We start from the raw sequence: 24,154 nt of genomic DNA on the forward strand, positions 1-24,154 counted from the left end.
GGCCTCCTCGCCTGGCATGGGAGGAGCCGAGGCTCCAGTCTCCGCCCTCCCCCTAAGACCCACCCTATTGGCGTAGACAGCCAGAAGCCGTGTCCAATGAGGAGGAGGGGGCGGCCCCCTAGTCCTATCCGCTGCGACAACACAAAAAACGGACGCAACTAACTGGCCGACGCTACAGCGTGGTCTTTCCGGGTCCTGGGTCCACGCGTATCGCGTACGCCTGCCGGGCCCCGGCCTGAGGAGAGCCGGGAAGGACCGTCTGGTGAGTCAGTGTGTGCCGGCGGCGGCGGCCGTTGGCGTCGGCCCGGGGGCTGCCGCTGCTCCGCGCACAGAGCGCGGGGTGGGCTGGGCCGTGGGGGAAGGCCCGAGAAAGGGGCGGGGAGCCGCGGAGCACGTGCGACGCCGGCCTGAGCGTGGCGTGGGTGGGGGGCTGGGCCGGCCCCGCGGGCGTGAGGAGCCCCGCCCGTCCGGCCGGTTGGGTCCTGCAGCCGTGAACGCGGGGGGTGGGGGGCACCCCGAGGGGGCGTCCCGTTGAGCCCCGTTGCTGAGCGTGGCCCCCAGCCCCTGCCGGTGTCGGGACCGGGGAGCCTCGGCGGCCGTGTCCCTGAAAGTTGAGGCGGTGAGAACGGCTGCCGCTCCCTGAGCGTGGGCCGAGAGCTCGGCGCGGGCTAACTGCCTCGCGCGCCTCAGCCAGGTCTCCCCCCTGCAGCCCTGGGAGGTGGGTGCCTCGGTCGGGCGCGGGAGGAGGCCTCGTGAGGTTTCGCTTGCGCGCTCCCTGCCGCACTGGTCGGTGCCGGAGCCCGGGTGCGAACCCGCAGGCCGAGCTGCGAGCCGGCGGGGAAGCCCCCCCACGTCCTCGGGCTCTCGGGGTCCCGGAGGCCTCGTCACCCCCCCCCCCGCCGCCGCCGGCCTCCGCCGCTTGCCCCCAAGGCCGTGGGGTGGCCTGCGGTCCCCCTCTCTAGACTCGGACTACGGGGAGGAAAGAAATCTGTGAAAACTTCCTGGAGGAAACAAAATTCGAAACACACACACACCCCCCCCCCCGCGAAGTTCTGTTTTAAATAACAATGGAAATCACGGTTGAGGTGTTGTTCTGCGGGTAACCCAGCCCCGGGGCCTGACCGGCAGGGGCGGAATTTCTTTTCCAACACGCTTCGTGTCCTGCTGGGTAAGATAACTTAGACCTGGAAGCCTCAGTTTCCTCATTTGTAAAAATAGTTATTAAAAAAAAAACAAAAAAAAACTCAAGGTGGGCAAGGCGAGCTCCTTGTAGGGGCCATTTTGTGTTGGGCCTTACAAGCTATTCAGCATTCGCCTTTTCCATATTACAGTCCAGGAGTCTGCGTCATCGTAATTACCCTGTTGGGTGGTTTTTTTTTTTTTTTTAGGATGTTTCTCACTTTTATTTTTATTTTTTTTAAGATTTTATTTATTCATGAGAGAGAGAGAGGCAGAGACACAGGCCGAGGGAGAAGCAGGCTCCATGCTGGGAGCCTGACGCGGGACTCGATACCAGGTCTCCAGGGTCACGCCCTGAGCTGAAGGCGGTGCTAAACCGCTGAGCCACCTGGGCTGCCCTGTTTCTCACTTTTAAATATTACAGTTAGTAAATCTTTTTTGTTTTTGAGATATAATTCACACACCGTAAAATCCACCGTTTTAAAGGATACAGTTCGGTAGGTTTTGTAGGATATTCACAAAGTTGTGTGACTCTCGCCGCGTTCTTCTTCCAGAGCATTTTTATCACCCCAGAAAAAAAACCCTGTAGCCCATGCAATTCAGAGGAACGTTGTTGGGCTCCAGGCCAGATGTTGAGGCCCAGCTGCCAGGGCTCCCAACCTGAGGTCTTAAGTAGAAAATATGGAGCCTCTTCCCTCCCTGAATTTCAGCCCTGGGCTGAAGCAAGGAAAGCCAGAGGCCTGAGGGCTCCCAGCACCCTTGCTAAGCAGACACCCCACCCCCACCCCCAGGCTGCCCCACAACCCTGAGGCATGAGGTAGCAAGGTAGGCATCTTGGGAAAGGGGCAGGGCCAGTTATCCAAGAAACTGGGATGTTCCAACCACAAGCTTTTGGGAGAGCTCTACCAAATCTTGGAGGTTCCTGTGGGGAGAACTGTCCCACTGCAAGGCAAAACCACCTTCCCAGGGAGATCCCATAACTGGGCCACTAGAGAGATCGTAGATTTGTGTTTTGTTTTGTTTTGTTTTATTTTTTTTTTAATTGGCTTTCTTTTTTTTTTTAAGATTTTATTTATTCATGAGAGAGACAGAGAGAGAGAGAGGCAGAGACACAGGCAGAGGGAGAAGCAGGCTCCACGCAGTGATCCTGACATGGGACTCGATCCCAGCTCTCCAGGATCATACCCTGGGCCGAAGGCGGCGCTAAACTGCTGAGCTACTGGGGCTGCCCCCCCCCCTTTTTTTAATTCACGAGAGACACAGAGGGAGCGTGAGGCAGAGACACAGGCAGAGGGAAAAGCAGGCTCCGTTCAGGGAGCCTGATGTGGGACTCGATCCCGGAACTCCGGGATCCTGCCCTGGGCTGAAGGCAGGCGCTAAACCGCTGAGCCCCCCCCCCAGGGAGATCCTTGATTTGAAGCAGGACCTGAAAAACTCCGAAATTTGCCAAACTTCAGGATTATCAACAAGGCAGAGGTTCATACTTGGAGCCGGAGGAGGTGAACCTTTGAAAGCTCTTAAAACCAAGGTAAAAATGAAATGGGATGATTTCACAACAACCATAATGGCAAGGAATGGACAAGCTAAGCTGAATTAGAAAGGACAAGTCTGCAAACCCATCTTATGGGCATGTGGGTGGAACCCAGTTAAACAGGCAGCCACAGGGATGCCTGGATGGCTCAGTGGTTGAACATCTGCCTTCGGCTCAGGGCGTGATCCCACGGTCCCGGGATCGAGTCCCACATCGCGCTCCTTGCATGGAGCCTGCTTCTCCCTCTGCCTATGTCTCTGCCTGCCTCTCTCTCTGTCTCTCATGAATAAATAAATAAAATCTTAAAAAACAAATAAAAAACAGGCAGCTACAGTGGATGCTATCCAAACAGCTTTCATCTGGAGAAAGCTATTGGCAGTTCTGAAGAGCAAAAAATAAAGGATACCAACACTGTATTTCCATTTTATCACTATTGAAATTGTTTCACAGCAAAGCATTAGAGGTATACACAGCTGCCTACCAAGATGTGCCAAAGGTTGGTGAGGAAGATTTATAGGTCTTTCAGAAGCTCTGGGTATCCACTAGATTATCCACCACATGTAGATAACGTTAAGAGTGTTACCCAACAATCCATCTCAGCCAGTAACTCCAGAAACCAACAGGAAAGCTTTGGTGCCCCGTGAGGCCAACTGCTCCGTCCCCAAGAATATGGGGGACAAATCAAAAGCATAGCTCCTACCTAGATTTGCCAATACTCTTGCCGAACAAACTTGGATAAACTTCTCTCAAGAGATCTTTCTTTGGAAAAGAGAGAAATTTAAGTGCCAGCAGCCAGAGGAGGTGGCAGGCTCAAGTCTTGACTGACCTCTAAGGAGGAGATGTGCAGAGAGGTACGTGTGAACAAACAGACAGAACATGTGATCACAGGTGGGGGGGTTATAATGTGTGCGTCATATGATCGTGGGCAGGGAGGTGATGTGTGGGATGTGGTTTTCTAGGCATTCTGTTGTTTTGGGGGCTTTTCTGGCCTAGCAGTTAAAATGTTCTGGTCATTGCAAAACCTCTTTATCAATGCCTCAAAAAACTATGATAAGAAATAAGAACAATAGGTTTCAGTTAGAGCTTGAGTTAGGCAGTCCTGTTTTTCTGGTTTCTGACAAGAACAAATTTAGATTCAGAGTTTTCAGAGATCGCTGTCAGCTAAATGTGTATCTGGAACAGGACAGGTATCCATCTGTTGACTAAGAAAGGAACAACAAGCAGTTGATTGAAATGTTACAGAAGAAAACTAAATTTTCTTATACTCCTTTCCATTTTCATCTTAAAATGACTCAGAATCCAGGATTACAGTATTACCCCTTATCCAGGGGACACATTCCAAAGCCCCCAGTGGATGCCTAAAACCATGGATAGTAAAAAAACTTATTATGTTTTCTCCTATATAGACATACCTGTGATAAAGTTTAATTTATAAATTAGGCACAGTAAGAGGTGAATAACAATAACTGGTAATAAAATAGAACAATTACAACAACATACTGTGATACAAGGTATGTGAACGTGGTCTGTCTCAAAATACTTTCTTGTACTGTACTCACCCTTCTGTGATGATGTGAGATGATAAAATGCCTACGTGATGAGACGACATGTAGATGTTGTGACACAGCATTAGGCTGTTACTGATCTCCTGATGATCTGAGGGTACATCCGGAGGAGAATCATCTGCTTCTGGATCTGATGGAGGATAACTGAACCCAGGGAAAGTGAAACTGTGGGTCAAGAGATCTGCTGTACTGAATTGTAAAACTTTATACTGGCTTGCTATGTTAAACCTCAAAATGAAATACCATTGAAAACAGGGGAAGAAAATTTAAGGAAGTTTCTGCTGATGTAAATGAAAGTTTTAAAAAATATATATACCTAGTCATTTTAACCTCTTTGTGATGTGTGGTCTTTTTGTATAATCTGCCCCCCCCTTTTTTTTTTAATGATTATGGATTTCAGAGTGTTTCACATTATTACACTGCTCCTGGTTGGAAGTGCTACAGTAAGTAGATAACAGAAGCCAAAAAAAAAAAAAATCTACCAATTCAGTTAGTTTCTTTTAGGTCAACTCCAGAAAAGGATCCTACCTAGTTGTTCTGATTTAAAAATTCTATTTCATGGGGTGCCTGGGTGTCTCAGTCAATGAAACATCCAACTCTCCATTTTGGCTCAGGTCATGATCTCACAGTTATGAGTTTGGGTCTTGCATTGGGCTCAGTCCTGGGCATGGAGCCTGCTTAATAATTCTCTCTCGTCCCTCTGTCCCTCAACCTCCCCCTCTCAAAAAAAAATTCTTGGGATCCCTGGGTGGCACAGCGGTTTAGCGCCTGCCTTTGGCCCAGGGCGCGATCCTGGAGACCCGGGATCGAATCCCACGTCTGGCTCTTGGTGAATGGAGCCTGCTTCTCCCTCTGCCTATGTCTCTGCCTCTCTCTCTCTCTCTCTGTGATGACTATCATAAATAAATTTTAAAAAAATTTAAAAAAATTCTTTATCTTGCAGTGTTAAGTAAAAAGACAAGTTTTCTTTTTTTTAAACTTTCACTGAAACATGAAGTCTCATCATTTGATCTGTATGTTTACCTTTCAGTGTATATGTAATCAAACAGAATAAAGGAAATATGAAACTAATATATCAGTATTTTATGAATGCACAGGCATAAATTTTAGTTTAAATAAAAGTCACATTCAACCTAATTCTGGTTTTAAAACAAAACTGGCATACTAAAGTATTGTATATGTGACTATTGCTTTTGGTACCAAAGTTTGTTGTAATCTGGTGGCATGTTGCCTGTGAAAACAATGTAATCAGAGTCTTAATTAACTTGGGATGAGTAGGGAACGTACTTATAACGGAAAAATAGTCTCCCAAGAAGCTTCTTTCAAAAAAAAAAAATCTTTGAGTGTGCAGAGATCTTTGTGCCAGTTAGTCACTCCCCATTTTCTGCCTTCTCTTCCCCTACTCTCAGCCCCCTGGAAACAACCTCTTCTTCCCCCTCTCTCCTCCCTCTCTGTATCTGAACTTGCCTATTCTGGAGATTTCATGTACATTGATTCATAGAATATGTGACCTTTTGTGTCATCCCTTTGTGTCTGGCTACTTTCATTTAGCATAATGTTTTCAAGGTTTGTCCACATTGTAGCAAGCATCAGTACTTCACTCTTTTCATGGTTGAACTCTGTTGTACAGATGTGGCACATTTGGTTTATCCATTCACCAGTCGGTGGAAATTTAGGTTTCTACTTTGAGGCAATTAATTATGAATAGTGCTGCTATGAATGGTACCAAATTTTTGTATAGCTCTGTGTTTTCATTTCTGCTGGGTTTTGCTAAGTCATGTAACTGTTGAACCTTTGGAACAACTGCCAAACTTTTTTCCAAACTGGCTGCAGAATTTTGCCTTCCACCAGTAATGTATGAGGTTTCTCTACATCTTCAACCAATACTTGTTATCTGCTTTTTTGATTGTAGCCACCCTGGTAGGTATAAAGTGGTATCTTACTGTGGTTTTGATTTGCATCTACTTAGTGACTAATGATGTTGAGCATCTTTTCATTTTCTAAGTGGCCATTTGTATGTCTGAAAAAAATGTCTTTAATTGTTTTATTATTATTTAGTTGGGTTATTTATATATTCTGGATACTAAATCCTTATCAAATACAGAATTTAAAAATAATTTTCTTGGGGTGCTTGGGTAGCTCAGTCAGTTAAGCACCTGACTCTTGATTTAAGCTCAGATCATGATCATGGGGTAGTGAGATTTAGCCCTGTGTTGGGCTCTATGCTCAGTGGTGAGTCGGCTTGAGATTCTCTCCTTCCCTACCTCCTTCCCCCATTTGAACACGTGCTCTTGCTCTCAGATAAGTAAGTAAATCTTTAAAAAATATAAAAATAATTTTCCTCCATTTTGTGAGTTGGCTTTTCACTCTTTTTTTTCCCCCTTTTTTAGTAGTGATCATTTGATGTACACAAGTTTTTAATTTGATGAGGTCTATTTTATTTTATTTTTTTCTTGTGCTTCAGGCATTCTATCTAAGGAATCATTACTTAATCTATGATCATGATGATTTATATCTTTGTTTTCTTCTAAGAGTTTTATACTTTTAGGGGGCATCTGGATGGCGCTAGTTAAGCATCCAGTTCTTGGTTTCAGCTTTGGGTCATGATCTCAGGGTCGTAGGATTGAGCCCCATGTGGGGCTCTGAGCTCAGCATGGAGTTTACTTGGGATTTTCTCCATCTCCCCCTTCTGATCTTGCATGCGTTCTCTTTCTCCCTAAAATAAATCTTTTTTTTTAAGTTTTATAGTTTTAGATATTAGATCCATTAGAATTAGTTCTTATGTATGATGTGAAGTAGGAATCCAAATTCATTCTTTTGCAGGTGGATATCCAGTTATCCTAGTAGTTGAAATATTTTACTTTCCCCTCCTGAATAGTCTTGGCATCGTTTTCAAAAATCAATTGAGGGGGGTGCCTGGCTGTTTCCATCAGTAGAGCATGCAGCTCTTAATCTCTGGGACATGAGTTCAAGTCCTACATTGGGTGTGGAGCCCACTTAAAATTAAAAAAAAAAAAAACATAGCTGTGGTGGGTTTATTTTTGGACTCTCAGTTCTACTCCAGTGATCTGTGTTTCTGTCCTTATGCCGCTACCACATTATCTTGATTACTGTATCTTTGTATTAAGTTTTGAAATTGGAAAGTGTGAGTCCTCCAATTTTGCTTTCTCAAGACTTTTTTTTTTTTTTTTTAACTGTTTTGGACCCCTTGCATTTCCATATGAATTTTAGGATCAGCTGCTCCATTTCTACAAAAATAGCAATTGGAATTTTGATAGGGATTCCATTAAGTCTGTAAATCAATTTGGAGGCCATTTTAGGTTTTATAATTTATGACATAGATATGTTTCCATTTACTTGGGTCCTCTTTAATTTCTTTCATAGTGTTTTATAGTTTCAATGTACAAGTTACCCACTTACCATATTATATGTATTTCTAAGTAATTTATAGTTTTTTGATGTTACTGTAAATGGAATTGTTTCTTTCATTTTCAGATTGTATCCTGCAACCTTGTATAATTCATGTATCCCCTCTAATAGTTTTGCTGTTGATTTTTTAGGATTTTCTCTATATAAGATCATGCCAGCTACAAATAGAAGTACTTTTTATTTTCCTGTTTGAGTGCCTTTTATTTCTTTTTCTTGACTAATTGCCGTTGACTAGAACTCCCAGTATAGTGTTGAATGGAAGTGGTGAGAACAGACATCCTTGACTTGTTCCTGATCTTGGGGAGGAAACTTGCACTCTTTGACCATTAAGTGTGATGTTAGCTTTGGGTTTTTTTTGTAGATGCCCTTTATCAAGTTGAGGAAGTTACCTTCTATTTCTAGCTTTTAATCATGAGAGGCCATTGGATTTTACCCAATGCCCTTTCTGTATCTATTGAAATCATGTGGGGTTTTCCCTTCCATGTATTCTGTTAATATGCTGTATTACATTGATTGATTTTACTACGTTGAATCAACCTTATATTCCTGAGATAAATTCTGCTTGCTCATCATGTATAATCCTTTTTATATGCTCCTGGATTTGGTTTGTTAGCATTTTGTGTGTCTGTGTCATGGGTATATTGATAAGTAGTTTTCTTGCGATGTCTTCAGTTTTGGTAATAGGGTAATACTAGCCTCATAAAGTGATTGTGAAGTTGTAATTTTTATAGTCTTTTGGATTATTTTTTAAGATCCATTCCCAACACAAGGCTTGTACATTTATAAGTTACTTGATAAGTATTGCCTAGTCATTTTCCAAAAAGTTAAATCATGTTTGACTTTGTAAATGAAAATGCCTAGAGCAAAAAGGGGCTACCTGGAATTTTAAAGTAGTTGTGAGGTTGTTTTGTTTTTTGTTTAGTTCAGTGAACATTTACTGAGAACAAGTAGGTCATGAGTGCTAGGAACAGAAGGAACAAGGCAGGGTCTTTGCTTAGAGAATTCATGTTATGTTAATCTGAGATGGGACTACAAAGTTTAGTACAGAGTGATAAGGGCAAGCAAGCATAATGCATAAAGTGGGTACTGAGAGTGAACTATGTCTGCATTCGGGGAAGACACTCCCCACCCCTGAAATAGGCTTCTTAAAAGTACAAAAAGATACCAGTTCATCCCACTCTAATCCTTTCTGTGTTCAGTCAACTTCTATTTATTATGACCTTTTAAGATGACTTTGGCTTGATCTTGCTTATTAAGTCAGTTAATGCCGTCAGTCTTTCCTTGTGTTGCAGTACCTGAACCTGCACTTGTGTGAGTTACTGGTTCAGACATATTCCAAAATCAGCGCTCACCAGTTATTTCATTATTTATTATGTCCTTGATTTTGCCACTCCTCTTTGGAGGATAATGGTGTGGGCATGCCATGCTCCTGCCACCTGATCTGCTTTGACTTACCATTACATGTGTTCTTCACTGTAGTCCTGCATTACTTCACAATTAAAGCAAACTGACATCCTATGTACAGAATGTGGAATCTAGAGAAATTATCTTTTTATAGAGTTGCTAATAATCTGTCAATAAGGGTTCTTTTTCTAACACTGGCCCTATTTCCCTTCTGCTGCATAGTTCTTCTTAGTTTGTAACTTAACTAGTTAGTAAATACAACTTTATTCTTTTTTTTTTATAAAGTTTTTTTTTTAATTTTTATTTATTTATGATAGTCACAGAGAGAGAGAGAGAGAGGCAGAGGGAGAGGGAGAAGCAGGCTCCAGAGAGAGAGAGAGAGAGAGAGAGAGAGAGAGAGGCAGAGGGAGAGGGAGAAGCAGGCTCCATGCACCGGGAGCCCGACATGGGATTCGATCCCGGGTCTCCAGGATCACGCCCTGGGCCAAAGGCAGGCGCCAAACCGCTGCGCCACCCAGGGATCCCACAACTTTATTCTTAAATAAAGATTAAGATAATTGATCCTCAGGGAGACCCATGCATGTGGTGTCTAGGAACCATGAAAGTGGATTGCTTAGGAAAATGAATAAAGTTATTGTACTATAGGACAGGGGTGAGGGCAGCAGTAATATTTACAGAGAAGGAAAATATGGATAGGTAAAAGAGCAGACAGAGAACTAGGGAGAAATCATGGACTCTGAACCTGCTGAGTCTGCTGTCACCGTAGAAGTAGATAGTGGCAGTAGAAGTTGATGCCCAGGAGGGGTATTAGGGGTTAGAGATGAACCTGCATTGGCAGGTGAGATGGTGGTATAAGTGTGAAAAGATCTAGGACAGTAGAAGACAGACACAGGACAGGTGACCCAAGAGAAACCTTTGAAAAGGATGAGTTTGACAAGTAAAGGGAAAACCAAGAGAAATGTTCCCAGAAGCCAAAGGAAGAGTGATGCTTTGTGGCATCACATGTTTTAAAGAGAGACCACTAACTTTGGCAGGTAGGGGGATCATTAGTTAAATGCCTCACAAGAGCATTTTACCAGAAGGGTGAGGAAGGTAGCCTGACTGCAGTGGGTTGAGGAGTGACAGGGAAATAGATGGGATGTCTGCACATAGACCATGTGCTAAGGATATCTTCTTCCTTTTGGGTTGGAGATGGAGCACATACAAATTAAAAACCTGAGCCTGTTCATAAGCCGAGATATAAGGACAGGGGAAATTGGTTAAGCATACGGGAACAGGTGTCTGTTGAGTCTGAGGAGGAATAAGAGCAACAGCCAGGTGGAATGGGTTTGCCAGGAAAAGGCACAAGGACACCTGTTTCCCCAAGACAAGTGGAAGACCATTGGAAATATTAAAGGCAGATACTTGTGGAAGAGAAAGGGTAAAGTTGTAATATTCATACCTGGCAACATCTCTTTTCTACATGAGGTGGAGAGCTATACTAACAAGGAGGATTGGAAGAAAGTGGAAAGGGAATTTGGGACAGGGATAACACCCTGAGTTGTGGGGAGTGACTCCGACTAGGAATAATTAAAGTAGTTTAATTCATAATTTCCCAGCAGAGAATGAAAATAAGACATTTATGATGGCCCCACCTCAGCATGGCTATATGCTTTGCTTAGTAGTGCTTATTAATTCTGGCACAGGACTGGAGAGCATCTGCTGAAAGTAATCCAAGTTGTGGAATGGCCCAGTAGGGGAGGCAGACTGTCTGAAGCAAGCAAACTGAGGACTTTGTTACAGAATTCACAAAATGTTTGGGTAAGTACTGGACCAGGAGTCCAGACTTCGGGTGTGCTGATGCCAACAAGCATTCCCCATTCAGAAGAAGTTGGAAAATAAAAGCAAATAGTTTTCTAATCTATTCTTTGGTTGCATTCAGTCCTAGAAATGTTCTTCTAATTTTGTGATGGCATTTGAATGTGGTTTTAAAGTATACTGAGTTTAAATAAATAAATAAATAAAAGTATATTCAGTAAGATGTCATCACTGTCTCCTGTTAGTTGGGGCTGGGGAGAGGGGGATGTGAATCAGGTGTTAAGAAAGCATGGAACTCACAGCAACTAGTCCGTGTACCACAGTTTGGTCTTTTTAAGAACTCTTAATGTGATTCCCAATGTTGAAACTGGTGGTTAAGAGATAGATTCAGGCTATACAAGATAAGATTTGAAAAAGCCACTTGAAATATTGTGGCACTATCAGTAAGAAGTGTTTTTTATCTCATTCCTTACTTTAAAAAATGCATTTGCACATCTGTCCCTTTAACAGCTTGCATACTTCAGGAAGCTAAACCCTTTATAAAGCACATTGAGAAATCCTACACACTGGCCCTCATTTAACTATGTTCACAGTTTTCCCTGCCCAGTACTGGAATTGTGTAGGAGAAAGTGTTCACTGTCATCTATTCTCTATAAATAGGGATGTGTGTGGACTGAGAGAAAAATTATATGCTCTGGTGTTATCTGGTAAAGAAAAGAAAGAAGAATAACCTAAGAGTTCTCATGCCGGCCTCAACTGCCATCTAATGTAATTGTGAGAATCTGTCATCACCTCACACAGTGACCCAAGGAACCAGAGGTCGGCAGATTGGCAGGCCAGGTATCAACGGTGAGGTAAGAGAAGTGGCTACAGAAGCATGGGCTTTCCTCGGTGTCTCCACCTGGAAGCGGCCCTTTGTAGGTGTGGTGTGGTGGCTCTGGTGAGAACCCAAGTTGGGCCATCCTCTTGCCTAGCTCTGAGCATGAAGGAAATATCAAGAAGCAAACAGAAAAGCACGTGCATGTGCACACACACACATTTGTATGTGAACTTTCTTTTTTTCTCTCTTAGGAGCAGAAATGTATAAAAACAACTGGCAGAATAGAAGACGTGGGAGAAGGAGCCACCAGCAGAACTCTCGGCTCAGACAGCATGGTTCTGATGAGAGGCAAGTGCTGCTGCCCGGGGCCCCTCTAGCACTGTGGCACCCCTTGGTTGTGTGGGAGTCACCATGGTTCTCACCACAATGCGGGGTCTGAGCTGGGGCCCAAGAAGAGTCTGCATCTCTAACAAGATCCTAGAGGGTGCCGCTGCTGGAAGTCAGCCTGCCTGCCACACTTGGAGTAATGAGGAGATACAGCCACACTCTTCTTTCTTTCCAGAGTGACCATGACCTCTGGCCAGAGCACTAGCCAGAGGCTTAGAAGTAAGACATTATCAGGTAGAACTGGAGAGCTGTTTTTCTAGTTTGCAGACTTTTTCCCTCTCTCTCTCTCTCTCTCTCTCTTTTCCTAGCCAATGAAAATAGCTAATTCAGCCCAAGACCTTAGAAAGGCTAAATATATAATACTGCATTTAATAAACACAAAAGTGTACAAAATATTACAATGAACATCATATACCCACTACTCAGCTTAGAAAGTTAAACTTAACCTATACTGAGTTGAAGTCCCCGGTGCAAACCTTTTCCACTCTTACTGTTCTTATGGCCAGAAGTCCTATTGGCCCTGAACTATGAAGAGATGTCTTCTCCTGGTGTGGGTGGGTATCTTGGGCCGAGACTAGATTGTATTTCCTTCATGCAGAAGTCTTTGCACCAGAGGAGGACTGCGTGCCAGCAGTCTCAAAACTTCTCCACACTTCAGACCTCCTCCTAACATGGACAGTCAGAAGATGCCAAATACCAAGATGCTTCCTACAACACATGAACCCAAACAATAACAAAAACCATTAAAATGTTTGACATTGCTTTTGCCTATGTGAATTTGGGCAAATTACTTAATCCTTTTGGTCACTCTTGTACAAAAGAGAAGTATTACTTATGAGGTTTGCAATACTGTATGGAAAGCCTCTGATGGGCTGCCTGGCTCAAAATAGGCCCTTTATACACAGTGGGCCTCATTAGGAGCAGAATAAATCTATTACTCTTAGGCCAGAGTCGCAGACTTGACCCATGTTGTAGAATGATCAGGATGATGCCCAGTGTTTGTATGTTTTGTAAGGAGAACTATGGATATTTTTTGGGCCCCACACCTTCCCACAAGAGTACAACGTGTAGCAAAATATGATCTGTGCAAAAAGGAGTCGCAACTCTGCTTTGGCAGAGTCATGTGGAAACATGCTGGACAGCCACCTTCTGGGCTCTGTGGAAAGAATGGAGCAGCAGTCCTTGGACTAGAAATGTAGACATTTGTCATAACCCTTAATCCTTCCTCCTCTTGCTGCTGATTACAGTTGAGCTGCTTCAGAAAGCTCTGGGCCATAAAAAGGGAGAATGAATAATTTTCTCTGAAACTATGTAGTTAGTATTTACAGACAAAAGAGAAAGTTCTTTCATCTCTTCAGCCTAGTTATTCCATTTGTATTCCTTTGGGGGTTGGGGAGGAAGTTCTTGATTTTGAAGCAGATTTTTTCAGGATTCTAAAATTAGGTGTTTTGCTCTATCATTATATCCTTCAGCCTGTAATTGCCACAGAATCTGCTTGTAGCTTCACAAATCAAGTGTTCAAACCATGGCACTATCCCAGTATTAACTGAGCAAATCACCTCTATGCTCTGACCCACCAATTTTTCCATCTGTTAGGTGATTTAGCCTACTGCTAAATCCAATAAAGAATAAAATGCACCTGGCCTTGTAACTGCTGTTGAGCTGACAAATGAGCCCAGCTGGTAATATTCTTATTGGCAAAGATTATTCCTCTTTTCATCTGGAAATTTCAAAAAGACCTCACAGAATGCTCAAGTGAGGAGATAAGGAAAGGGAATTACTGTGACACACATCCTGTTAAGGATAAGGAGCCAAAACTTTGCCTTAACTTTAGTGTGTGTGTAGTAGATAAACTGCTTTCAAGGAGAAGGGAGAAGTCACATCTCCCCAAGTAATCAGAAGGGTCAGGGGGCCATGGAACTGCCTGAATTGACCCCTGCAGGATCCCACAGTCAGAACAACTGGGACTCAAGCCCTTCACTGCAAGTTACTGTGATTGTGTGTCAACAGGTGTAACTCAGTGGCAGAGCAAAGCCCACAAGATTCTGGTCCCATCAGCGATGATGAGTCCCCATCGACCTCATCCAGCTCAGCTGGGAGTTCTTCTGTGCCAGGTGAGGCAGTCTGCTGAACAGTAGACATCCTGTGGCTCTGCCTGTGGGAAAGATGAAACCTTGTCATCTGGTTACATCTCTTTGGCCTCTTTTAGCCCTCTGTGTCTTTGCTTGCATGTGGTTATGTTCCATGTATGTCACCAGCCCATTCCTGGCTTGGAGGAAATTCTGGAGCAAATCAAAACACTAAATACCCTGGGTGTGTCAGGAATGGGGATCCTGAGGCTGACGGCTCCTCCCATGGGCATGGGATGGTGACTGACAATGTTAGCCCCACCTTCTGCCCCTCAGAACAGATGGGCTCTGTGAGGGGTGGTGTGGACAGGCCCCTGGGTTCCTTCTTAGGTGGGTCAGGGCAGTGTTCTAAGTTGAAGTGGATCTCATTTCTTTTGACTAAAGATCTGCCAGGGTTTTACTTTGACCCCGAAAAGAAACGCTACTTCCGCTTACTCCCCGGACATAACAACTGCAACCCCCTGACAAAGGAGAGCATCCGCCAGAAGGAGATGGAGAGCAAAAGGCTGCAGCTGCTGGAGGAAGAAGACAAGCAGAAAAAGGTGGGCTCCACAGTCCTAGTGGCCATCCTATCTCCCACTGCTGATGAGAGGTGCCAATTAGATGCCCCCATACCACTTCGCATGGTACACTTGAGGGCATGTGGTGTCAAGCTTCCCCCATAGGAATCTGATGAAGGGAATGAGAACAGGCAAGAAATCTCCCACCCACCCCCCTTTCTTAACCTGCAAAATCTCATCAGTGATTCTCACATCTTGTCCTTCCCCAGAGCTGTCTTGAGAAGTGGTGTGATACAGTTTCAGTAACTGTATATCCTAAGTAGAAAACCAAGGTGTGTGGTTTGGGTATGAGGATTTCCTGCATTCCTTCTGGGGATTAGATGCTAGGACATTTAATTGATTTTTGGGAGCTCCCAGGTCACCAAAGGTCAAATGGAATGCAGACCTGAGTGACCAGTGCTATTCTTGCACTCATTAGCAGGGTGGCTTCATCTCCTTACCTGGCTTTCCCAGGTAAATTGATGGGGAACTTGGTGGGCACCGAGCCAACTTTCCAGCTCACATGTGCTTTCTTGTGATGGACTTTTCCTCTTGCCAAGGAGAGGAGACCATCAGATCTCTGTACACATAGTTTCTGCCAACTTGGTGCATACAGTTGCTTCTTTGTTACATCCTATGAAACCAAAAGCATTCTCCATTATCCCATAACATAAAACTTTATTGAATCTTTTTTTTTTTTTTTTTTTTTTTTTAGAAAATAGCCAGAGTAGGCTTTAATGCATCTTCATTGCTACAGAAAAGCAAGCTGGGTTTTCTCAATGTCACCAGTTACTGCCGGTAAGACAAAGCCTCATTGCTAAGCTTTCTTCGTGGATATTCTTTTCCTATTTCTTATTTCCATAGTCCAAGAAGCCAATCAGGATTAGAGTACATAACCACTCTGAGGAGTCTTCACAATGATGGAAGGGGCCACAGCCTGCCTTCTGCTAAAATCAGCCCTGAGAAAATCATTTTCCCGTTAGAGCACGGGGAGAAACTCCTGCAGGAGGCCAAGGAGAGAGGAGAAGGGATCCAGACAGAGATCCTGAGCAGAAATTTCTCAAGATGTTCCCTCTGTGTTACTCGAAATCATTTTCAGTGTAGTGAAAGGTCCATAACTTCATTCCCATGAGATTTCTGCCTCCTCCCATTCCAATGAATTGTCACCCAAAATAGAGCATTCAGCAGATGTATATATACTGAATTCTGTATACTTGTGATGTCTAGTACAATTTTAACTAAAACCCTGTAAGTTAGTTTGATACTTTCCCCAGTGTCTAGAAGACACTGAGGTTCAGAGTGGGAGCGATTGGCTCAAGGTAAAGCTAGAGAGGGTGGGATCTGCCTGCCTCCACTGCCTGAGTGCCTAAGCCCTGCGTTCTACTGCCTCCTGCTGTGCACGGGCAGGTGAAGAAACATCATGGGGGGCACAGCACTTACTTTGGAGCAGAGTCCCCTTTAGAGAAGGGCAGCCATGCAAGGGTTACCCACCAGGGTAGGTAGGGTATACCTCACTTCTGTTCCCCTCCTAAAAAGGAAAGGAGTTAAGGTCTACCTCTACCCCTCTCAGGAGGAGACTGTAGGTCCCTTAGGGTGGTGGCCTATAGTGTGGAAAGGGAAGGGGCTCCATACTTGGTTCTTAATAACTGGGTGCTCTTTAGCATGCTGTTTCATTTCTCAGAAGTGTTGTTTTCATCTCGGGAGAGTTGTAATAGATTTATCCAAAACCAAATTGGTCTAGTTCTAACTTTCTTTGACCCTGTGAATGGGCCACCCATTTCTTGGCCTTAGTTTTCCTAAGAGTTCTATAATTGAGATTACGTGGGATCCTGATCAACTCCATTGCTGATAATTACTTGGGATGTGAGACAGCTGACTAAGGGAGGTGGTCTCTAGGGTGTGAGCCAGACCAGAGAGCCTCTGGATATCTAGGTACAGCATCCATACCCTCCTTGCCCCTCTTTCCCTCTGCAGTTTAGCTCATGAGCTGCGAGTGAGCTGCATGCAGAGGAAAAAGGTCCAGATTCAGAGCTCGGATCCCTCCGCTTTGGCAAGCGACCGATTTAACCTCATACTGGTGAGTGGGAGGGAGCTTCCTATGGGTGCCAGAGGTATAGCTTTTATCCCCTGACACTATGTGGCTTAACATTGGCTTTTATCAAGCCTAGCTATGTGGAAGCCAGTGCCATGAAAGCTTGTAGTGTCCTCTTGGCTTTACAGTCCTAGCATGTGCCTGGACTACCTGCTGGCAGGTGCTGAGCTGACAGGGCAAGGCATGCTGACCATCCTTACCCCCACTATAGCTCTGTCTATTAATCTGAGAGTCTGGGCCCACAACACACTGAGAACTATCGCAAAGTAATTTTCCCTTGGGTATGTTGGGTACAAACTGAAAGGTACACAGTGGACCAAGGGCTTCTAATCTTTCCTATATTGGGGTATTATCTAGTGGCCAAATCTGAAGTTCCAGTGTCCTTCAGTAGCAACTATGTGTTAATTCCCTTGCTTGCTGGCTCTGACCTAAGTGGCTGGGGCCTGCAGGCCTGTACTCCTAGGCCTGCACATCCAGCACTCTGTTATCATGTCATTTATAGGGAGCAGAGTCTTACTGCTTTAGGTTAGACCTAGAGCTGGAAGCCAAGGCTAAAAGCCAGAGCCAACTGCTTGAATCCAGAGTTCAGAGAAATGTTGACAGAGGACCCCAAGGGTCTGCTGAGTGAGACTAGAAGCTTGAGGCCACAGAAGACCATGACCTGCCCTGCAAACCCTGTCCTTCCTGGAGGCTGCGGGAAAGCTGAGGAGAATGAGAGGATACAAGATGGAAAGGCTCAGTCTGGTGAACTGCTGACAGGACTGGAATCTGAAGCCACAAGCTGACCCTGGAGGTCTTGCCCCAGGAGAGTCCTTTATATAAAGGGTATTCCAGAACCCACATTCTCTCCTGTGGCTCTTACTCCCCCATGGGTTTGGGAGTACAATTTACTTGAATCATTAGAAAATGTTCTTGCAGTTCATTCCCCTCAGAAGCTCCTTCCCTGGGGTTCTTCAGTAAAACTGGGTGGGGATGCACGTGCTGGCTGCTTAGTGTGACCTAAGCTATCAGTCCTCATGCTTCATCTCACACAGGCCCTGCACTGGCACGTACAGTTCTAGATGATTAGCTGGCTCTGTGGACCAGAGTGTTGGGAAGGGTGCTTTGCCACCAAAGATCAGTTTTTCAGATCTGATTCTAGTCACTGTAATGATTCTTCAGGAAACGTGCTTTCCAAGTAAACTTGAAAAGTGAATACATTTTCACCAGCATCCAAACTCATGTATGTATATTTATAAATATATATAAAACACATAAATATATAGGGTTTTTATTTTGAATTTTTAACCATGTTTTTTAAGTGAGAAAAAAAATAATTCATATCCCAGTGCAATTTTTTCTATTGTAAATATTTTTTCAGTGCAGTAGCCTTTTTTTTTTTTTTTTTTTTTTAAATGGGGAGAAAAGCACCTGTAAAATAGGAATCCAGTTTTGGTGTTTGTTTTGTTTTTAAAGATTTTGTTTATTTATGAGAGATCTAGAGAAAGAGAGGCAGAGACATAGGCAGAAAGAGAAGCAGGTTCCATGCAGGGAGCCCAATGCAGACTTGATCCTGGGACTCCAGAATCACCCTGAGCCAAAGGCAGATGCTCAACTGCTGAGCCACTCAGGCGTCCCAGGAATCCAATTTTGTATCCTCCTTTTACTCCTTCACAGGGGTATAACTAGCATTTTCCACATTATGTGTACTGTTCATGATGGCTATATGTCACCATGTGGCTCATCTAAACATTTCGCATGGGTGGACCCTAGAACTCTTCCACACCCAGTTCTGAGTGGAGTCAACTGTGTGGACCTCAGACTTCTTGACGGTGCCCCCTCACTGCTGTTATCCCTGCTTCTGGATTGTGAGACTAGATACCTATCAGTCTTGCCCAGTGACAGCTGGGCTGAGTAGGGGCAAGTTAGGTTACTTCTATGCTTCCTCTTGGGTGGGAGCGCTCACCAGGTAGAAGTGCACGGAGCGTGGGATCTGAAAGAGATAGGCAGATGATCTTGGGCAGTTCGTCTGGCTCAGCCAGGGAGGTGACCTGCAGTCTCTTTTCCCCTCCAGGCGGATACCAACAGTGATCGACTCTTCACGGTGAATGACGTAAAAGTTGGAGGCTCCAAGTACGGCATTATCAGCCTGCGAGGCCTGAAGACCCCCTCACTCAAGGTGCATATGCATGAAAACCTGTACTTCACCAACCGGAAGGTATGTTGTCTTTCCAATTAATTAGCCTTGCCATTGCCTTTGATCCAGGGGCCCTGCTGTAGTTGGCCCAGTTCAGAGGAGAGGAGAGAACTTTATGGAGAAGGTGGGGCTTGAGTACCTATCCTCCCAAGGGATCATGGAGTCAGAGATCTTGAGAACCCATAGGGGAAGAAAAGGGCCTTGAGTGTCTTATCTTGGAAGGGAAATCCTGTCAACAATTGAGAGAAGGCGTGAAACTTCTTTAGGCTTGAAAGGCTTCTCTAACTGGTTGTGCAGACCTCCCCTCCAGGAGGATAGAGGTGATCCAAAGGAGCCCTTGCCAAGCACAGAGTTCCTGGGCAGTGGGCTGTGCTAGTTTGGGTGGACAGTTTTCTTGTGCATCAGTCACTCAGCCAGTCCATAGCCTATACAGAAGTTACATAAATTTAACACAGCCTCCTGTCCAGGGTGTGTCAATATTAAATTCCCCTGGGTGATGACTGCGTAAGAAGTGGCACCATTCTGTTCATTGGGAACATGGACCACAAGATGGACACAAGGTGAAAATGGTTTCTGAGTGAAGTGAGATACAGTATGCCTTTTTCAGAGTTAGGTTTGTTTCCAGCTATTGCAAAGAAGCCATCCCTACACCAGAGAGAGTAGCAGAATTCTCACTGTGAGGTCCATGCTGATGGCAGAGGACCAAAGTGTAAGGGTTACTTCCTGTTCCTCTTCAGGCCCTGCATGGTGGAGCAGGGAACTTCCCTGTTCTGATGCTTGTTCCAGCCCCTCTAGGAGTGAGAGTGAAGAAAGAAATACCATGTCTGTATCCCCACTAGTTATTCCATAGGAAAGCATTTCTCTTTCTCCGTGAGCTAGCAGTCAAACCAATCTTTCCTTCTCACTGTGTTCTTCCTCACCAGGTGAACTCTGTGTGCTGGGCCTCACTGAATCACCTGGATTCCCACATTCTGTATCTTTTGTTAGAGGAAGAGGTTTGCTGGGCAGGCCATGGCCTAGTGTGGAGCTGGGCGTCTGTGGGGTTTGTGAGGCAGCATCTTAGTGGTCAGAAGTCTGCACCATTTTGTACACGTCTCACCTTTGAGGAAAGAATAGTGCAGCTAAGTGGCAAACAGGATGGCTGTGGAGCACAGAGAAGTAGCGGGGTTCCCAGGGTGACATTTATGTCACTTTATGCCAGACACAGTTAGGGACAGGAAAGCCTTAACAACAGGAACCCCACAGCCTCCTGAGGTGAAGGAGGAGGAGCTCAGAGCTGCAGTGGTTTGAGGGTGGGCTGGGCCTCTGGCAGTGGAGAGACCAAGGGCGGACATCAGTAAAGCATCCTTCGACATTGGACCATGGGTGTGTGGACTCTCTGCCTAGGATCCCTGCCAGAGACAGCGCCTTTTTGTTGTTGTTTTTATTTGAGAGTGAGAACAAGAGCAAGAATGAGCATGAGCAGGGCAGGGTAAAGGGCAGAGGAAGAGGAAGAAGCAGACTCCCTGCTGAGCAGGGAGCCCAACAAGGGGCTAAGTCATTGATCCTTGGGATCATGACTTGAGCTGAAGGCAGACGCTTAAACTAGCTACCCAGGCGCCCCCAGAGACAGCGTTCTTTAGAACATTCTCCATTCTAGTCTCTGCCATCTCAGAGAACAATCAGGACTCTTTTACTAAGAGCACAGGAGTACAGTGTCAGGCTGGTTGGACCCTCCCTCTGGAATCCCTGGGGGCTGTTGATGATGGACAAGAAAACTGTGTCCTATGCTTCTGGGACTAGTATTGTTTGACCCAAAGCCACATGTTCATGAGTCTTATCTTTGATTCATTTTCATAATAAATGAATTCTTAAAACCCTGTAACCACTCATACCTAGTGCCTACTTCACGAGTTGTCACAGGGCTAACATTAGTTAATGTCTATGAATGCACTTAGCACTGTGCTTGACACATCACATAGGTCCTCAACACGTGATGGCTGAATCAGAACCTGTTGGGGGTTTTTTAATTTGTCCTATAGCACTCTTTTTAAAAGCTTATGGTACATCAGAGCTCTGGTTATAAACTGTGCGGTTAGTAAATTGAAAATTTATGTGGCTTTCATGTGGTGGGATTCTATAGGAGTGTAAGACCATTTGTTACTGTGATGATGTTCCCAGAGGACAGAAGAGACCAGGTCTTAAAGGACAGAAAACAAGAACCTTGCTCTGATTTCTGATCTTAAAACAGGATGACATTTCCCCAGGTTTTCTCCTTATGCTAAGGAGAAGATAAAAATCCATATAAGTGGCTTTATTTTTTTTTAATTTTTATTTATTTATGATAGTCACACAGAGAGAGAGAGAGGCAGAGACATAGGCAGAGGGAGAAGCAGGCTCCATGCACTGGGAGCCCGACGTGGGATTCAATCCCGGGTCTCCAGGATCGCGCCCTGGGCCAAAGGCAGGCGCTGGTCCAAAGGCAGGCGCTAAACCGCTGCACCACCGGGGATCCCCATGTAAGTGGGTTTAAAGAGCGTGGTGTATAACTTTGTCATCCGCTTGCCCTCTGGTGGTCATTTCAGGTAATCTCCAGGCTTCTGTGTTCCTGCTGCTTCTGCTGAAGGTCATGGAACTTCTCCCTTTACCAAGATGTCAGTTTGTTGAGCCCAGTCCTCTGCATTTCCCCTACAGAATGGGGAAAGGTTAGGCTTGAAGCTGCCCTTCCTGGGCTTTCCAACACCTGTGGCCTCTGAAGTGACCAAATCTGGTAATGGCCTCATTAGTATCACACCAAGTTTGGGGTAATCTAGATCTGAGTCCTGGTAACTAAAAGTGCACCTGGGTAGGGATCCCCTCCACACATCCTTGCCTTCCAAACCCAGAAGCAAAAGAGGTTTCTTTAGGAAAGACTTTGGCTGCCCAGCTGTGGGATTATCATTTATAGCTTCAGCAGTCTCCCTATTGGAAATACTTAACAAGGGCCTACTGCCCAAGGCAGCGTGACATGCACACATCACACATTCAGACAATCAGGGATTTTGCCTGATTGCTTTGCATGTGTTTTCAGTGAGGGTGTGTGTGTTTGTTCTACCAAAATCTATTAAACAGATGCAATCCCTGTGCAAGTGCTAGAGAGGGCAGTGCAGGAGGCGTTCAGTCTCTGTGGGGCAGGTGGATGCTAGCAGGATGGAGAAATTGGGGTGGCCTTCCTAGAGGAGACAGAGCTTCCAGCAGAAGGAAGAGGCAGAGAGGAGCTTGGCACATGGGACAGTGGTAAGTGGTCTGGTATCTGATGTCTCTGGCAAGGTGGGGCCGCTGCTGCTGGGATGTTCTGGAGGATTGTGGTGCTGGAGGTGTAGCTTAGGAGAGGTGGGCAAGGGTGGGACCTCAGGCAGAGGGCTGCTGCAAGACTACGGACAGGGGAGAGGGTGTGGTGGATGAGCAAGGGTGGAGGAGAGGCACAAGTCGGGGAGTTGTAGGATCTAGGCCATGAAGTATAGGTGATTAGAGAAAGTCCAAGCGGGGCCTGCTAGAAGGTGGTCGTGGAGGTCACCACTGAGTGTGTCGTTACAAACGGTGCCACATGACCGCAGGCAGGACTGGAAAGATCCACATGAGAAACAGAGTCTGTTGGAAACCTCAGGGAGGGTATTTCACTGGGACGTTAGTGTCAGACCTAGGTTTCAGTGCTGAAGAGGGAAGGGAAGGGAAGGAAGTGGAAGAAACACAAACTCCTCTGAGGTGAAGGGAGAGGGAGCAGGTCAGTCAAAGACAATCCAATCTGATAGACACATACCGGACAATCCAATCCGATAGGCAAGGCACAGATGGAGGTGGTTCAAAGAAAAGGAAACCCAAGTGACTGATCCGATGCATCAGCACACCCAGTTCTAGTCCAGGAAACTAAAGTTAAAATGATATGTTCGTTTATAGCCATTCAGATGAGCAGAAATCTTAAGTCTGATAACGCCCAGTTTTTGCAAATGGGAAAGACTGCTGGGGTAAGAAAATCATAAAACCCCTTTTGGATGAAGGTGCACATACCTTCCCACCCCACGGTCCCACACCAGATGTGGACACTGGAGCCTGTTTCCAGACTGCACGTCATGACCTCCATCCATGGGTCGCAACATCATTTTGAAACCATTCTTTTAATGCAGTAGACTAGAAAGTTATGAGTCTCATATTCAGTAAGGGTGAATATTTTATGAAACTTTGTATGTAAGTGGCATGTAGCAGCATAAAACAAAACTCATACCATGGGTACAAGAAAACAATGCCTTAAAGCAGCTTCCCCCACATGGAGTACAAGACAGAGAAACAGGAGGGGGATGCTCATTCCAGCAGCAGAACGAAAAAACTCAAAACAGTGTAAGTGCCCATCAGCAGGAGATGAGTCAGATGAATTGTATGTTTGTTCAAAGATGTGCTCCACTGGGAAGGTGAAGAGACTGGAGCTACAAACATCAACACAGATGAATCTAGGAGACAGTGGAGATGGAACAGTTGTAGAAGATGCTCTGTGGAAAGAATAGAGCATGGCCCAGAACTCAGACCAGTTTTAGAATGTGATACTGGGTAGGGAAGAGGGAGGAATTGGACTGGGGAGGGGTCAGGGAGACATTGAACTATCTATGGCCTTTTTTTCCTTTAAAAAAATCTGAAACTAGGGGCGCCTGAGTGGCTCAGTTGCTTAAACTTCTGCATTCGGCCCAAGTCATGATCTCAGGATCTTGGAATCAAGCCCCACGTCAAGCTCCCTGCTCATTGGGGAGTCTGCCTCCCCCTCCCCCTTGCTGTTCTCTCCCCCCCCCCCCCCCGCTTATGCGTGCTCGCTCTCTGTCAAATATTTTTTTTTAATCTGAAACTAAATATGGAACATGTAAATGTATTGACTCTGGCTCATGGTGTTAGTTTCTTGAAGGGTACTAATGCCCATTCTCTTCCCGAAGGACAGCCTTGTACTTGACTATCCTTAACAGCTTTTCCAGGCTCTGCCTCATGGGAATCGCAGAGACTCCAGGCTGTGCCACCCTGCTCCCAGCATCGCTGTTCGTCAGTAGCCATCCAGGTACCAGGTCCTTTCCCTTTGGATGAGGAGGTGCTCTGAGGGAGGTCTCAGTC

At 45.3% G+C, this 24,154-nt stretch overlaps 1 protein-coding gene across 9 annotated transcripts in view; it reads left to right on the top strand.

The window, feature by feature from the left end:
• DCAF4 (DDB1 and CUL4 associated factor 4) overlaps positions 1-24,154 on the top strand; it is a 30,081-nt gene continuing 5,927 nt past the window's right edge. Inside the window, exons 1-11 of one of the 9 annotated variants that reach the window (XM_072839173.1) lie at positions 2-262; positions 10,794-10,908; positions 11,566-11,759; positions 11,977-12,073; positions 14,123-14,226; positions 14,626-14,783; positions 15,496-15,578; positions 16,755-16,857; positions 18,926-19,069; positions 19,972-20,021; positions 24,022-24,101. In XM_072839173.1, coding sequence (XP_072695274.1) covers positions 11,985-12,073; positions 14,123-14,226; positions 14,626-14,783; positions 15,496-15,578; positions 16,755-16,857; positions 18,926-19,069; positions 19,972-20,021; positions 24,022-24,101 — 811 coding nt within the window. In that variant the 5' untranslated portion in view covers positions 2-262; positions 10,794-10,908; positions 11,566-11,759; positions 11,977-11,984. Of the gene's footprint in view, positions 263-586; positions 719-931; positions 1,169-3,436; positions 3,562-10,793; positions 10,909-11,565; positions 11,760-11,976; positions 12,074-14,122; positions 14,227-14,625; positions 14,784-15,495; positions 15,579-16,754; positions 16,858-17,528; positions 17,698-18,925; positions 19,070-19,971; positions 20,022-24,021; positions 24,102-24,154 lie in introns of those variants that run through there. The other 8 variants (XM_072839180.1, XM_072839176.1, XM_072839175.1 and 5 more) reach the window with 8 other exon arrangements.

The sequence above is a fragment of the Canis lupus genome, chromosome 9 (assembly GCF_048164855.1).
Source record: "Canis lupus baileyi chromosome 9, mCanLup2.hap1, whole genome shotgun sequence".
NCBI lineage: Eukaryota > Metazoa > Chordata > Mammalia > Carnivora > Canidae > Canis > Canis lupus.